This window comes from Rhyacophila brunnea, unplaced genomic scaffold, assembly GCF_057557595.1.
Source record: "Rhyacophila brunnea isolate RB1 unplaced genomic scaffold, BYU_Rbru_1.0 scaffold_17, whole genome shotgun sequence".
Lineage (NCBI taxonomy): Eukaryota > Metazoa > Arthropoda > Insecta > Trichoptera > Rhyacophilidae > Rhyacophila > Rhyacophila brunnea.
In genome coordinates this window covers 34,055,790-34,070,392 of record NW_028232827.1, presented here as the reverse complement: position 1 = coordinate 34,070,392, position 14,603 = coordinate 34,055,790, and the positions used below count along the sequence as shown (strand labels likewise).

At 32.5% G+C, this 14,603-nt stretch overlaps 2 protein-coding genes across 2 annotated transcripts in view; one reads left to right on the top strand and one right to left on the bottom strand.

Moving 5' to 3' along the window:
• The window catches only part of LOC147073988 (uncharacterized), an 895,029-nt gene that overhangs the window by 288,993 nt on the left and 591,433 nt on the right, over window positions 1-14,603 (bottom strand). The window lies entirely within an intron of this gene.
• The window catches only part of LOC147073994 (uncharacterized), a 235,976-nt gene continuing 232,966 nt past the window's right edge, over window positions 11,594-14,603 (top strand). The window contains exons 1-3 of the mRNA XM_085944720.1: window positions 11,594-11,619; window positions 11,880-11,884; window positions 12,386-12,524. Of these exons, the coding sequence (XP_085800846.1) occupies window positions 11,594-11,619; window positions 11,880-11,884; window positions 12,386-12,524 (170 nt within the window). The remainder of the gene's footprint in view (window positions 11,620-11,879; window positions 11,885-12,385; window positions 12,525-14,603) is intronic.

Genomic DNA, 14,603 nt, shown 5'->3' with positions numbered 1-14,603 from the left:
ATATTGATTCGCGTGACTATTTATTTTACTAGGCCGATGACGAGTGTCTCAAAATGATAACGGAAAGATTAAAAAGAAGTCAAAATATGAAAATATGAAAATATGAAAACGCATATTTCATAATAATATGTTTGATCTATACTTCTATTTTACAACGTTTTTACTAGCTCGTATTCTTATTTGTCCGGTATAAATCTTGCAATCGATTTTTAACCAACTTCCCGACTAGCTAGACATTTGAAATTTTTAGAATTTATCAGAACTTGATGCCAATGCATTCTTTTAATACAGCCATCTTTAAGTAGAATTGAATTCGTTTTCAGTTAATTCTGTTTTGTATGGAAAGTTATTTCAGAAAAATCCGTAAAAAGTAAAAGACTATTATTGGTCTCTAAGGGGGTGGTCCTAGCAACTAAATTATTAATATATACGTGCGCTACTATGGAAATCAATATGAATGTCAAAATGACATTTCAGTATTATTTCTATCAAGTAATTTTTTTTTGATCGTTTAAGCTTATAATAATATGATTCAACAGAAAATTTAAAAACGTTGTATATAAAAAGTTATTTTTATCTTGTAATTATTTTATAATAATGAGTAAAATTAAGTGACCGTCCGTGATTTTAAAATATTAATTTTGATCAAAATTAGAGATTTTTAAATTTTTGAGATTCGATTGATACTCGTATTATGCGAGGATTTTTTGTCCGTTCGGACAACTTTTTTAATGGTATATAAAATCGGCAGCTTTTTTTTCTTCTTCTTCATTCACCCTGTCATGACCCAGCATTGGGGCATAGGGCAAGGACAAGTTCGCACCACTTCCCTTGATCCATCGCCAACTCTTGCACCTCCCGCTATCCCAGAAATTCAGTGCAAAGATCGCTTTTGTAGCACCGCTGCAGAGTGAGGGAGGGCCGGCCACGACGACGGAACCCTTGATGCTGTGCCACTAAGGTACGAAGTGTCATACTCTTTGGCGGCATCCGGAACACATGTCCCAGCCACGTAAAACGTCTTTTCATGATTACCTCAATCACCGCTTTTCTAAATTTATAATCTTAAAAAACAAGAATAAGTTTTTCTCATTGGTCTAGAAAAGTGGTTCTCATGTGCCACCCCAGTGGCTGCATGCGGCCACCAACATCATGTTTAGTATTTAATTTCATTAATTGGTTTAACGTTAATTATGCGTTATTCGAAATGAGTCTTTACTATCACGGTTGAAAAATCTTGGTCGAAGTTATACGTTGACCAAGAATCAAGTCAATTTGAAGACTTGCTTTATTACTATTGTCGATCTTTCCTACTACTGTATACTATGAAAGATCATTCAGTGTAATGCACTTCATAAAAAACAAATATCGAAGCCAGTTGACAGATGTAAACTTAGAAGCAGCCATGCGGCTCGCATTGGAAAAAAGGAGTATTGAGGAATTTCCATTTGCATTTCAAATGTCTTTTAGTAAATGGACTTGGCTATAAATAAATTGATCCATTTTTTTAGTAAATAAATGTTGGCTTTAATTTGTTCAATCACAACAAAAGTAAGATTTGATGCGGCCACCAGACGTTTCCATAGAACTGTCAATGTCAATTGTGCTGCACAGTTATATTTCACGTGAGAACCACTGGTCTAGAATCTAGATTAATAAATTATATGATAGCGATCAGAGCAGGAAGGTACAACAAAATTTGCTTATCAAATTGCGTTAATGTTGACTATTACTTTTTGTATTGAATAAAAGAAATGGCTTATTATATTGGTAATTATCTAGTGAAAATACAATTGTATATTCTTTGAATTTACAAAGATACATTAATTTGAGAAGTTATCGGAAGAGTTACACTTCCAAAAAAAAATCTACAATATACACCATTTGGAACACACCAGAAATACTTATATCAAAAAAATAGGTCACGAACCCGCATCCATCAGATTCTGGCCAATGTGCTTTACCATTTTAGCCATCTGCACCCTTTTAAATTACGACAAAATCAACTAATAGTCAGAACGCCCACTGTGACCGCGCGGCTTAAGCGTTGGACTATCACGCCGTGCCCAGGTTCAAATCCCGGGTCTGACAAGTACACATGTTGTTTTTCAATTTGTGTGTGAGTCAGGGTATGGACCTAATAATTTGAGCAAGTGGTTGACATCCATCTCTCGTAAAAAAACAAAATCTGTTAATACAAACCTTTACTCTGTGGAGGCCCATATGATCCTATTAGGATCGGACATGGTAGAAAAAATATATATATATATAATTGAAGCGCTCGAAGGTATTAATAATAGGTAGAGGAAGAACAGATTCTTCTGCAATTTTATCATGAATCATAGTAGGTAGAATGGTGTCAGATTTTTTTGGCGACTAGGGTTAAATCACTTTTTAACGATGTCATTTGAAAGTAACAATCCTAACACCTAAATGAGTAGCCTGCTCTGCTAGAAGAATCTTCCATTCTACATACTATGATTCCTAGCCTACATCAAGATCTCTTTACATTTTTGTTTTAACGTACTTGCACTTTATAATTAAAATCTAATAAAGCTCTAAAAGCTTTCGTCGTAGTGTGGGTCTTATAAAAAAATGAAAAGAAGCTGGATATCTTTTATTGAAAAAGGCTTTCCCATCCATATGTAAAAATGGTACGTGACAAGGACAGTATAACTACAAAATGTATTCTCCTATCGTTTCGCAATATATAAAAATGAGGTAACTCCGTTGGATAGGCTATAGTTTAAGGATGGAAGTGGGTCGTAATGAATAGACATCGCGAGAGCCTGCTATTCAATAGACCGGAAGTTGCATGGAAGTTCAGTCTTATTCTGAGGTAACTGTAATTTACAATAAGATACGGAGATGGATTATTTATGTATTTAAACAAAGACACGTTGAGCACATAGCAAATTATTAATTCAAGACGTTCACAACATGGCATTTAGAATAAACAGTACAAATAAATCAAATAGTGAAAAAAACAAAGCAAAAAAAATATTTTATTGAAAAGAAATAAAATAATAATAATAAAAAACAACAATAATTTAAAAAAAAAATGAAAATTAAACAATAAAATAGAATTTTAAAAACAGAATAGTTAATGCATCGCTAAAAATGTCTGCATCTCTAGGGAGTGCATTGACCAGCCGAACAGCCCTTGCTATTGGTGCCTGGTGAGCCTGACATGAGGAAACAGCTTTCACCCAAAATAGGTCATGGCTGCGACCACGTATGTAATTGACGGGTCCATTATATAGAAAGTTGAGTAAACATGATTCCTGAAGGCAACCAACCTAATGTTGATTGAGTTTTAGTGACGATGACAGTAACATTTTATTTAAAAAAGGTGTGAAATAAATAGGTATTTATCATTCGGGACATCTTGCGTATTTGCATATGCTGTTTTGCATTTTCTATGCAGTCTCATCTTTGATATCTATACTAACTTGCTGTATTTATTAATTCAATTAATCGGGTTACGGTGCTACGGCGTAGCGGCGTAAATATTATTAGTAATGCTACGCGAGAACTGCAAAATAATATCTGTGGCTAGCACTCTCAGTCTTGCTACGCCGGTTTTGCATATTACTTTGAGAGAACTTCTGTTTTAATTATTGTTATGTCAGATATGTGCACTTGCATTGTTCTATACCTACCTATGGACAGAATGTCAATTTTGTACGCATATATCATATTATATATTTGTACAAGTCACGCTTTCATCTTCTTCTTATTGTGCCACCCCCTAGCGGAGGTCGGCCACACATCAAGGCGATCTTAGATTTGTTGTCTGCTACCCGGTACAGTTCAGTGGAGCAGCTCTCGTACCAATCACGGAGATTCTTAAGCCATGAAATGCGGCGCCGTTCTCTGCTACGCTCACCATGGATCTTTCCTTGAATGACAAGTTGGGGAATGCTGTTGTTTTGTCCGCTCATAATGTGGCCGAGGTACCTACAGAAGTATCCTGGTTTTGATACTATGTAGAACTTCTCGGTCCTTCCCCATTCGATTGAGATCTTCAGCATTTGTCACCCGGTCAGCCCAAGAAATTTTGAACGTTTTCATACTATACGTTAAATATTTTTTTAATTTGAAGGTTTTCTACGCACAGTATGACAATTTCGCTGGGAAAGTTAATTTGGTTGATTTATCAAAAAACCATTACAACCGATTCTAAAATCAAAATATAAAATAGTTATGTCTGCGATGAGGCTTTAAAAAACGTGGAAAATGTGAAAAACTTGAGACTACACACAAAAACTTGACGAGATGAATAAGGTACCTAGTTGCTTTGATTATATGTCAGTCGGCCAACCGCGTAAATCACCGGTTGACATTCATGTTTCATTAGATACAGTTTTTCTGATGGAATTACGCGCAAATTGGCAACACAACAATGTACAGAGTATTTCACAAAACGTTTGAATGCACCTCCAAGATTTAAAAAAAATATATAACAGTCCTAAAGTGTCTTAAAATAAAGAACCAAATAAAAAGCTTCAATTATTATGTCATATATTTTTTAGTTAATCATGTTTGGATGTGAAGTATCAGCAGTTGTTTACGCCTGCAAATATCTCAGGGGGAATGTATCTATGAAATGTTTATGTTAATGCAATGTCCCATATTATATTATGCAAATTAGAGTCACAGAATAATAAAAATAACAGTTGAAAATTTAAAGTAACTAATAGTTATTATCCATTTCTCAGGAGGATCCTGGAGAAAAACACTTATCACAACATCGTAAAATCAGTTAAGTGAGTAGGAAAGTGCATAAAGAAAAAATCAGAAGCTAACACTAGTAAAAAGTCGATTCAAAGGTAAAGCAAGGATAATAAGCGATTTTAACCAACTGAAACATGTCTAAACACAACTAAACAAACACTCAAGATCACAGTTATTGACAATATTATGCAATATGTAGTTTTTCGGACAAATTGTTCTATATTAACATCTATCGACATAAAATAGAACTAACGGTCTCAGTCGATAATGCAGTACTCGTCACTTGAACTTATCATATTATATTGTATCTGATATAATGAGTAGTCGATATTAATTCTTTCAATCAAGTAATTCAAAAAAAAATCGTCCCTAGCATACTGTGGTTGTCTGCAATATACATTAAACTACCAAAATAATAAAGCTATACTAAAATGTAACATTAAAATAGACATGAAACAATAAAAACCGTAAAGACAGTTCTGTGTTTATTAATCAAATATGTATACATATAAAAAAACTAAACTTGATAGTTGAACGTAGGTAATACAAATTAAAATATAATTGAATTTACGAGCAACTACAGTTCGTCGTAAACCGGAAAATCATGTGAAATTAGTGGTGTGGGATAGCTTCCAGTGAATAAGAGGCAGTAAAAGCGCGTCAGCCTACTGCATGTGAAGGAATTTACTGGGGTCAGTCTTAACTCTGTTCTGAGAAACGCGAAAGACCGTAAAAGGTGGAGAGTCTGGAGTCGCATAGAATATGAACGTATTTTAGGGTTAGTTACGATCCTTATCGTTGAAGAAACCACCGACAAAATTACTAAATTAAAACCCTTTACTGCTTGATTTTTTTTTTTTGAAAAATTTTATTTTTTCTTCGTGTCAAAATGCCTTGTGAATGAAGGAAAAATAATGAAAAAAATATTTTTCGAAAATTTCATTAAATTTTGTATGTTACTGCGTGGTGTCGCAGATTTACGACATTTGGAAATCTTACATTTTAGTATGACAAAATACAAAACCAAATGAAAACAATTATAAAAAACTAATGTACACACCTTATTTGATGTGTAGATATTTTTATTCAACCAATTTCAATCTTCTGTATATTTTATTTATTTATTTACAAATGCGGATTTTCGCGTATATATGAATTCGTCAGCTGTCAAAGCAGAAATGCAGAGACTATAATGCAGAAATGCTTTATTTCTTGAAATGTCCAAACAAAATCGGTAAAGTAGGATGTTTATGGTAAAACAGTTTTCTAGGCATCGAAAAAGGATATTATTTGATAATTTACACAGATGGCATTGGCTATATCGAAATAGTTTGAAATGTCGCAAATTTGCGACACTATGCAGTAAAGGGCTAAGTTATCATAATATTCTATTGAATAAATAAGCTATAGATATGCAACAAAAAAAATTATAAATCTATGAAAATTTCAGTTGAATATATCTGTGTTTTTTATATAAAATAATATGGACGCTACCTGATATTCATAATACGTATTTCGTTTCACCAGAATTGATGTTTTATTTAAATGAAAGATATTCTAAAACGATCTCTTTGATATCAAAAGGGGCTTAAATCCTTTAAGGGCCGTGTAACCTTTCACAGGTCTGGTACATACTAATAAGGGTTACACGAGGGCTAAAATTCATCCAGACTCAATTAATTCAAAGAGCGTTAATTAATTTCTGAATAGCTTTGGACTAAAAATTAGTTTAAGATTACACCATCTATTGCTCTATCTATTTTTCTCTGTAGTTTTGTTCTAGCTCAAAAATATTACGCTGAACAGATCTCTTTTATAAAATGTTATATGGAAAAATAAACAATAACGTTATAACATAATATAAAAATGCAGTTTGCATCTGCGGTTCTCTGACTTTTTATAGATGTTTATTGCCAACTGTTGCTTTAAATGGAGAATGAATACTGCTGATCTGTGACGATATCCTGTCACGATTTACTTATCAAATAGAATAAAAATTAAAAGCAGCAGACAAAACTGATCCATAGAATTTTCGATTGGCAAGTGCGTACGCTGCCGATTACGCTATTTCAGCTGTTGTGTGACTATTTTTTCTTTAATTACTTATTGTAATTAATTAATTTAATAAATTATATATTTTATTGCATCATTGTCCAATTTTTTATTTTAAAATTAAATTTGCATTTTATTTCCATCGATAAAGACTAAAACTTTCATCATAGACATAAACCAATAGATTTTCGATTTGTAAAAGACATTGGGGGTGGCTGCAATATAATAATTTCAATCTTATTATCAATAGTACTATCCTTGAAATAAAAAAGAATTTTGGTAAAGCTATATAATATTATCGTAAAAGTTTTATACGATTCTATTTTTTATTCAACAAATAATTCACAAGATTTAAGAATGTAACATTCTTTTTATTGAACATACATTATTTGATAACACTTCTGAGAATATAATATAATCAATAGAAAAATCTTTTTTGGAAAAATACGACACCCAGCAGGAATCGAGCCTGCGTCTCTCGGGATTGGCGCCCATTCGCCGCAATTTAGAAAGTGCTTCAGAGAGTATTGTAAGAGCCATTACTTAGTCACAATTACATAAGATGCATATAGCATTATAGTCAATGCGAATGGACGCGAATCCCGAGAGACGCAGGTTCGATTCCTGCTGGGTGTCGTATTTTTTTCAAAAAGATTTTCTATGGGTTATGTATTTCTCAGAAGTGTTTTCGTTTTTTTCGTTTTGTCAGCGTCTTTGATTTGTATAATTTAAATTCTACCACAAAGAAAAAAAATGTCAATTATATTTTAAAAGGTCTGCAGAATATACATTTTCTTCTTTATTAAAAATTCTTAAATTAATTACCAGTGACAAACATTTTCCCTAAGAAAACTTTCCGTACAACTCAAATCTTCTTTTTATCTACTTACCTTATAAAGAAAGCTCTTGCGGTTCAAGCGAAATTTACGCATGTCTTTCTGAAAGCTTTCGCTCATGTTATTCACGTATCATATTATGTGTACCTTATATCAACGGAATAAAAATAGTTGAACAGATGTATTGAAAAAAAAAATTTTTACTTTGTTTTTTGTTTACAAAATTTTGCACGTATTTCTAGCCAGTTAGAAAATGTGTAAAAAAAATCTAGCATAAAAAAAAATCGTGAAAGTGCTGTATTATACAATTGTCGTACATTTCTAATGTTTTCATATACATTATAATATAATACTCTCATGAATACCCAAAACATTATGCTGTTAATAGTTTTAAAAAAATCATGCGAGAGAAAAAAATATTATTTTTGAGTGTACCGCAAATTTGTATAATTGGAATAGTGTGCCATGACGCGCAAAAGGTTGGTTCTCACTAACTTAAGCTTTCAGAACTAACTCCTGGGAAGCTGATATACTCGTATAATGAGATAAATACATGGTGGATGGATGCAAAATAAATTAAAATTGCATGACTGTTTGAACTATTTAAAACCTGTCTCTCATTCAAATTATATTGACAGCCCAAGCGTTATGTTATGTTTTTCCGGTTACATGTAAGTTGTAGCAGTTGCGTATGCAGTTCATCGTGTTACATTTATTCGTGCGCCGTAGTACGAGAAACATGAGTTCGTATAACATTTTATCAAATGACGAGTTCTTCGTTGAACAATTCACCGTGGAATACATTTTACATCTTACATCTTACAAAATGCGGCGATAATTTGCAAATAGTACTGTTCCAATTAGATTAACCCTAACCTAACCTAATCTAGTAAAGACATCTCATAAAATTCGCCACATGTTGTAGCAAACGTACAAATATACTCCACGGTGAAATGTTCAACGAAGAACTCTTCATTTGATTAAATGTTACACGAACTCATGTTTCACGTACTGCGGCGCACGAATAAGTGTCCTGCGGTGAACTGTTTAGGTACAAATTTCCGGATACGATTTTTCCCTATATCAAGGATATAAGTCTAAACGATCTGTAGACTTTTCAAGAAAATATTATATATATACATTATGATGCCCTTTATTTTTTCTCATTTTATAATAATCACATAACATATAATAATACAATAAAATACTATTATTTCAAACGTAGTTATAATATTGAACCACGATGGCCGAGCGTTTACGTGTCATGTTTATAACAATATCGTGATTCACGGGTCTGATAAATTCACATATTTTTAAGACCCAGAGTATGGACCTTATAGATTGAACAAAGTTGAGTTGTCATAAAAACATAAATATGTTAATTCAGCATCCATTCTGTGGTGGCCCATTTAGAATCGAACACTATATTTTATCGAATATACATAATTTGAAAATTCCTCAGGTATTATACACCTACTAAAAGAATCTTTTTTGATAAAAATACGAAGCCCGACGGGACTTGAACCTGTAACCAATGGATTCGCACCAATGTGCTTTACCAATTAAGCTACTAGCATCCTACTTAATAAATCCTTATACTTAAAACATCCTACTTAAACCTACAACGAATTTAACTTGTAGTTCTTTTATGAAATTTTTATCAAATTGCGTTAATGTTGACAATCGGTTTTTGTATTTTAAATTAAGGTATCATCAATTCCCCTAATAACTAACTGACGCCAGGACCACTCAACATTTTTAGTTATAACGTATGTGCACTTGCTCATAATTGAATAAACCATTTTTTTTATATTCAACGAATAATTTACAAGATGTGAGAATGCAGGTAATATACCATAAGTTGAATATACATAATTTTTTCTAGTGGGTATTGATAGGTATGGGTTTAGGTAGGGTGTTGATTTACACTTTTCCACTTATTAAAAACACCGATTCAGGGATATTAAGTAAGTATATTTAGCTTGACGATAAACAATTAATTGTTAATAACATTTGTAAAGACGCGCTGTGGCGCGAAAAAGGTAGCGAATCGTATTTGGAGGCGACGTAAGGGCTAAAGGGTAGGTAGCCGACTGACCGTACCTACCCTCGATTCTTCGTTTGCCTAGAAACAGATAACGGTAACGTACTTTTTGTTTGTTTCGCTGTGCATCATCGTTTAGCCTTGACTCATTTACAGTTACAATAATATTATCATTAATCATTATATTCTGAACTCTGTCGATTGGAGGATTGTTGATGGGGGATTTAGGCATTATGATATTTGGTAACAGTGTATATTTCTGAGGTGTTTTCAAATTATATATATTCAATATATTATAGGATTCTGATGGATGTAAGCTAAAATTCCATCAAGTACCCTCGGTCGATAATGTTATATTTATTTTGTACGGCACCTAGGCCTTTGGATTTTGAGTCCATTCAAACGGAATAGTAGAAAAATTAAATCTATTAGAATGTATATTCAAATCCAATCAAGTACCCTCGGCCGATAGTAATAATATAATATAGAATGTTATCTTTATACGGCACCTAGGCCTTTGAGTAGTTAAACCTCCCACAGTACATGGTTATCTTTTTAGTTTTAGGGACAATGTAAATAAAGAAAAATATGATCAAAATTTAAACAACCTATATTAAAGTCCCTTAACTTCACCTTTACATAGTACACTTGATGGATGTAGGTATACGAAAACCTTGTTTAGCCGAGAACACTTTCTGAAGTATTTAAACTAACTTTGAGGTTAAACTCGCTCCGCGGGCAAACTTTGGTTCAGTGTTGCAGCATAGTTCCATTAATAATATATCAACTAGATGCAGCAATATGAGTTTGAAGAACTTTATCTCAGGTAACTGAGTATAATATAGGTGTCATATTTGTATGAATAATTTAAGGATATTTGAAAACACCTCCACTAGGAAAAAATGTTTGATAAAAAAACGACGCCCAGTGGGACATAAAAACGTATCCGCTGGATTTGCGACAATGGATAACCAATTTAGTAACATGCGTTAAACATATATAAAGCAATTGACGATTATAATTTTTTAGTTTGAATCGAGGTACCTATACTAGGTGAGGCGAAGGGTGGAGTTAGGCTGTGGAGATCCGACGTAAATAGTGCACACTAAACTTTATCAATCATAAGTCCTTATTTGCTTTCATTTAACTAAGAATACAAACAACCCTGTCTAAATCAAACCATAATAGGTTAGGTATATTATGGGTGCTCCGACAAAAATATTGCACACTTTTGCTGTCATACTTATTTGCTTTCGTTGAATTAAAAATACATGTTACAGATGGTGTTTTTTCAAATTTACTAAGCCCTGCATACCAAACCATAATAAATAAAAAACATTTTTCCATCTATAAAATATCTAAAATTATAACACCAAACCATGTATAAACGAACATTTTTTGACTATTATCTACTATGGCTAGGATTATATAGGGTTTGATTGAATTTAAAAACTAACAGACAATACTTATACACTGTAGTTTCAGTTCAACGAAAACAAATATGTCTGACTGACAAAGTTTAGTGTGCACTATTTATGTCAAATCTTAACAGCCTACTTCCATTCTTCGCCACTGGTTCATATTATTAAAAATATTAGGATGCCCATTCATGATAACCCAATTGAAAAACAACTACCATTATTGCGTCAAATATATTCTGATTAGCAGCTGTATCGTTAAATAAAAAAGTAGAGGTAGACTGTACAGATCCAACAAAAATAATGAACGTTTTGTCAGTCATAATTATATTTGTTTTCATTGAACTAACAATATAATTTGCAGATGGTTTATAAAATTCGATTAAACCATTAATACCATCTACTATTTGTATTCTTACTTCAATGAAAACAAACACGTATGACTCGCAAAGTTTAGTGTGCACTATTTATATCGAGTCTACGTAGCCTTCCCCATTGATGTAATTATGCTTACCTTTGATTGCCAATTGAAGTCAGGATTTTTCAAATTTATGGTTTGAACGTACTTGCACTTGATAATAATTTAATAAACTTTTTTAAATCAATTATTACGTGTATTTGTCTAAACGTTGTTTCAGTGTATAGGGTACTTTTATAATATACTCGTACGGCAAGCTGAAAAAATACTTACTGCAGTATCTTTGAATTTCATATTAGTTTGTAGCAAGCTTCAGAATTTAGGCTATTAAGAATTGAAATATTTCATTAGAAATAACACACTTAAAAATATAGTTTTAGTATCTATTCCACAATTATTATTACAACTAAGACCGGTTTATTTTAACGGATATTTTTAATATGTAAATAGTAACATTTTGAAAGGTTTATTATTTCTAATAACATACCGTTCTATCAAAAATTAACAGCATTTTTTTTAAATCATAATAAAATACTAAATACTGTTTGTTCCATAGAACACATTTTTTGCATATTTTGGTCGATTGTTAAAAGAGATTGTTTTCTATTGATGACCTTTTGAATTCTTTGCCGTCGACAAAAACGATTGCTCGCAGAGATTCGTGGTGGTAAATAGTGTCAGAGTTTTACTATACAAACTTACACCTTGCGGCACACCGATTGGCAACCAATGGTGTAATAGGCTTCGGACAACAAATAGTAGGTGTCAGTACATTAGACCTTGGTAGCTATACTAGTATAATATTATGACATTTAATATAACAACACTAATCTTCCCAATTCCAAAATGATTTTCTGACATTGTGATGTATTTTTTCCAGGATCTATCCCTGGGGGGCCCGGCGTACCTGAAAATATTACCGTGACGTTCCTCAACCCGACGTCTGTCAAGGTCTCCTGGGCTACTGCTGTGGACAACGTGGATAAATATGACGTCACATACAAGCCGACCGACGCCAGGTGTGTACTCACTAAAATACTGATACGTTAGGTATCACATTTCATAGTTCTCTTTAAGGTATATTAACACTGTTCAGTAGTTAATAAGATCAGTGTTCGTACCGGTCTGTCATTGCTGTATTATATTTTTGTCTAACAATAAAACTGCTCGCATGGGTGTCATGTATTGTGTCACGCAACAAACTGTGGGTTTTGTGGGATCGCAATAATAATACAATATAGTAGATAATGAATTAAATTTTTAATGAAATCGCTTCAGATATTGATATATTCCACTTACGTGAGGGTGAATTTAGGTGGACGTTGTTTATAAGTTTTTAAGATAGGGTCTATCAAAGTTCACTCTGTATGCCTCCATCTACTTTTATTGTGTTACTTATTTTATTTATTATCTTATTTTATTACTTATTCTCTGTATTTTTATTTTTTTAAATTATTAACACTTATTTTATGTCATGTCTTGAACGCTTTGAATTTATAATTTGTTATGTTCATTATATGTAAAATAAATAAATTTGATAAAAACTTAAAATTTGAGAATTAAACTAGTAATTTAACATATTTTGGAAATTACCTCTGTACACTACAACAATATTACGATTATTTTAAAAGTCAAAATTAACCTATACTTATCCTTGCATTTTTGTACAAAGTGGTTTTCATATTCCATTGAGATTTTGGAGTATGTGTTGAGTACTGTGTCACTGTCCATTTATTTCTTTATTTTTTAATGGCCATAATTAGATATTTTGTGTAGTGCTCTTGTGTTATTTTGTTGTATATTTCTTGAGGTTTTGTGAGTCAATTTCGTGATTATATTATCTCCGAGAGCTTATAATTTTAGTATTTTCGGGTTGCCGTCACATTACCAGTTAGTAGTCACTTTCCCTCAATTTGAATTTGTTTAGTTGGGCTCTCAGTACTTTATGACCTGTTAGTATCTGTGTGAGTTCATGTTAGGTTTTTATATTCATAAATTTCCATATTCTAATTGATCCTATGGTGACTATATTTTATTATAAATATTACTAGGGGTTTTGCGAGATTAAAAAATGTATCAAGAGCGCCAAACAAAAAAGTCAGGAATCACTGTTCTAAAGAGTGGAGAGTTGAGGAAAAAATACGAATATAACAAATTTTGAGAGAAAGTATCTTGGAGATGTGACATGGCCATTTCTTTTAAAATATTTTTTTTATCGATTGCATTTTTGACATTTCGACTCTTAAGTCGTGTATGAGTACTGCGTGAGTAACTGCAATGCAATAATATTGGCATTTCTGAATTCGAATTATGTCGATGTCGATTCGAATGTCCGTGTGTAGGGGGCTTTAGAGAAAGTGCCAGCATTTTTAATGTGCGTAAAGGCCGCAATTCTCCTAGGGACGTCTATGCCTTTAGAGTAGTATGATCGATGCTTTAAGTTATCTTGAAGGTGAAAGTTTAGAGGTCTACATTGTAAGATGTTAGATAATAATATTAGTCCTCTAAATATGGTTTTAGAATTTAGAGTTATAAAGCCAGTAGTAACGTAATATGTACCTATCTAATCCGGGTTGTATACCATAAGCACTTAAGTTTAACGTACATAGATAAATGTTAAACCTGTTAAACCAAATCCCATCTTCAGATAATATCCAAGAACAAAGGGCTTTATGATTATAACGCAAGCATCATGTATTATCACGCGACCTTTATACGATTCGCAATAATAACTGCAGGTGTAATAATTCATATGATCTACACTGGAATAGATTATACTTTGGTCGGCCATCGACCATTCGTAAGATAAATAGTATTTTACGAGTTGTATTATCCCAGTGCTAACATAGGTCTAAAAAAACATTGATTTTAAACTAACAGTAGCACAAAACAGTACGAAAAAATGCATATTGGCTATAATGCAGGGGAATCAATATATTACAAGAGTTATTGTATTATTAAATAAATCATAATATATCCTAATTATCTAGGTTATGATTGAGGAAATGCTGACAATCGCATCCGCGACTCTGATTTGTTTTGACAACAAAACATTAATATCGAAGTGTGTCACCCTTGTTATGCTGATTGGCAGTGGC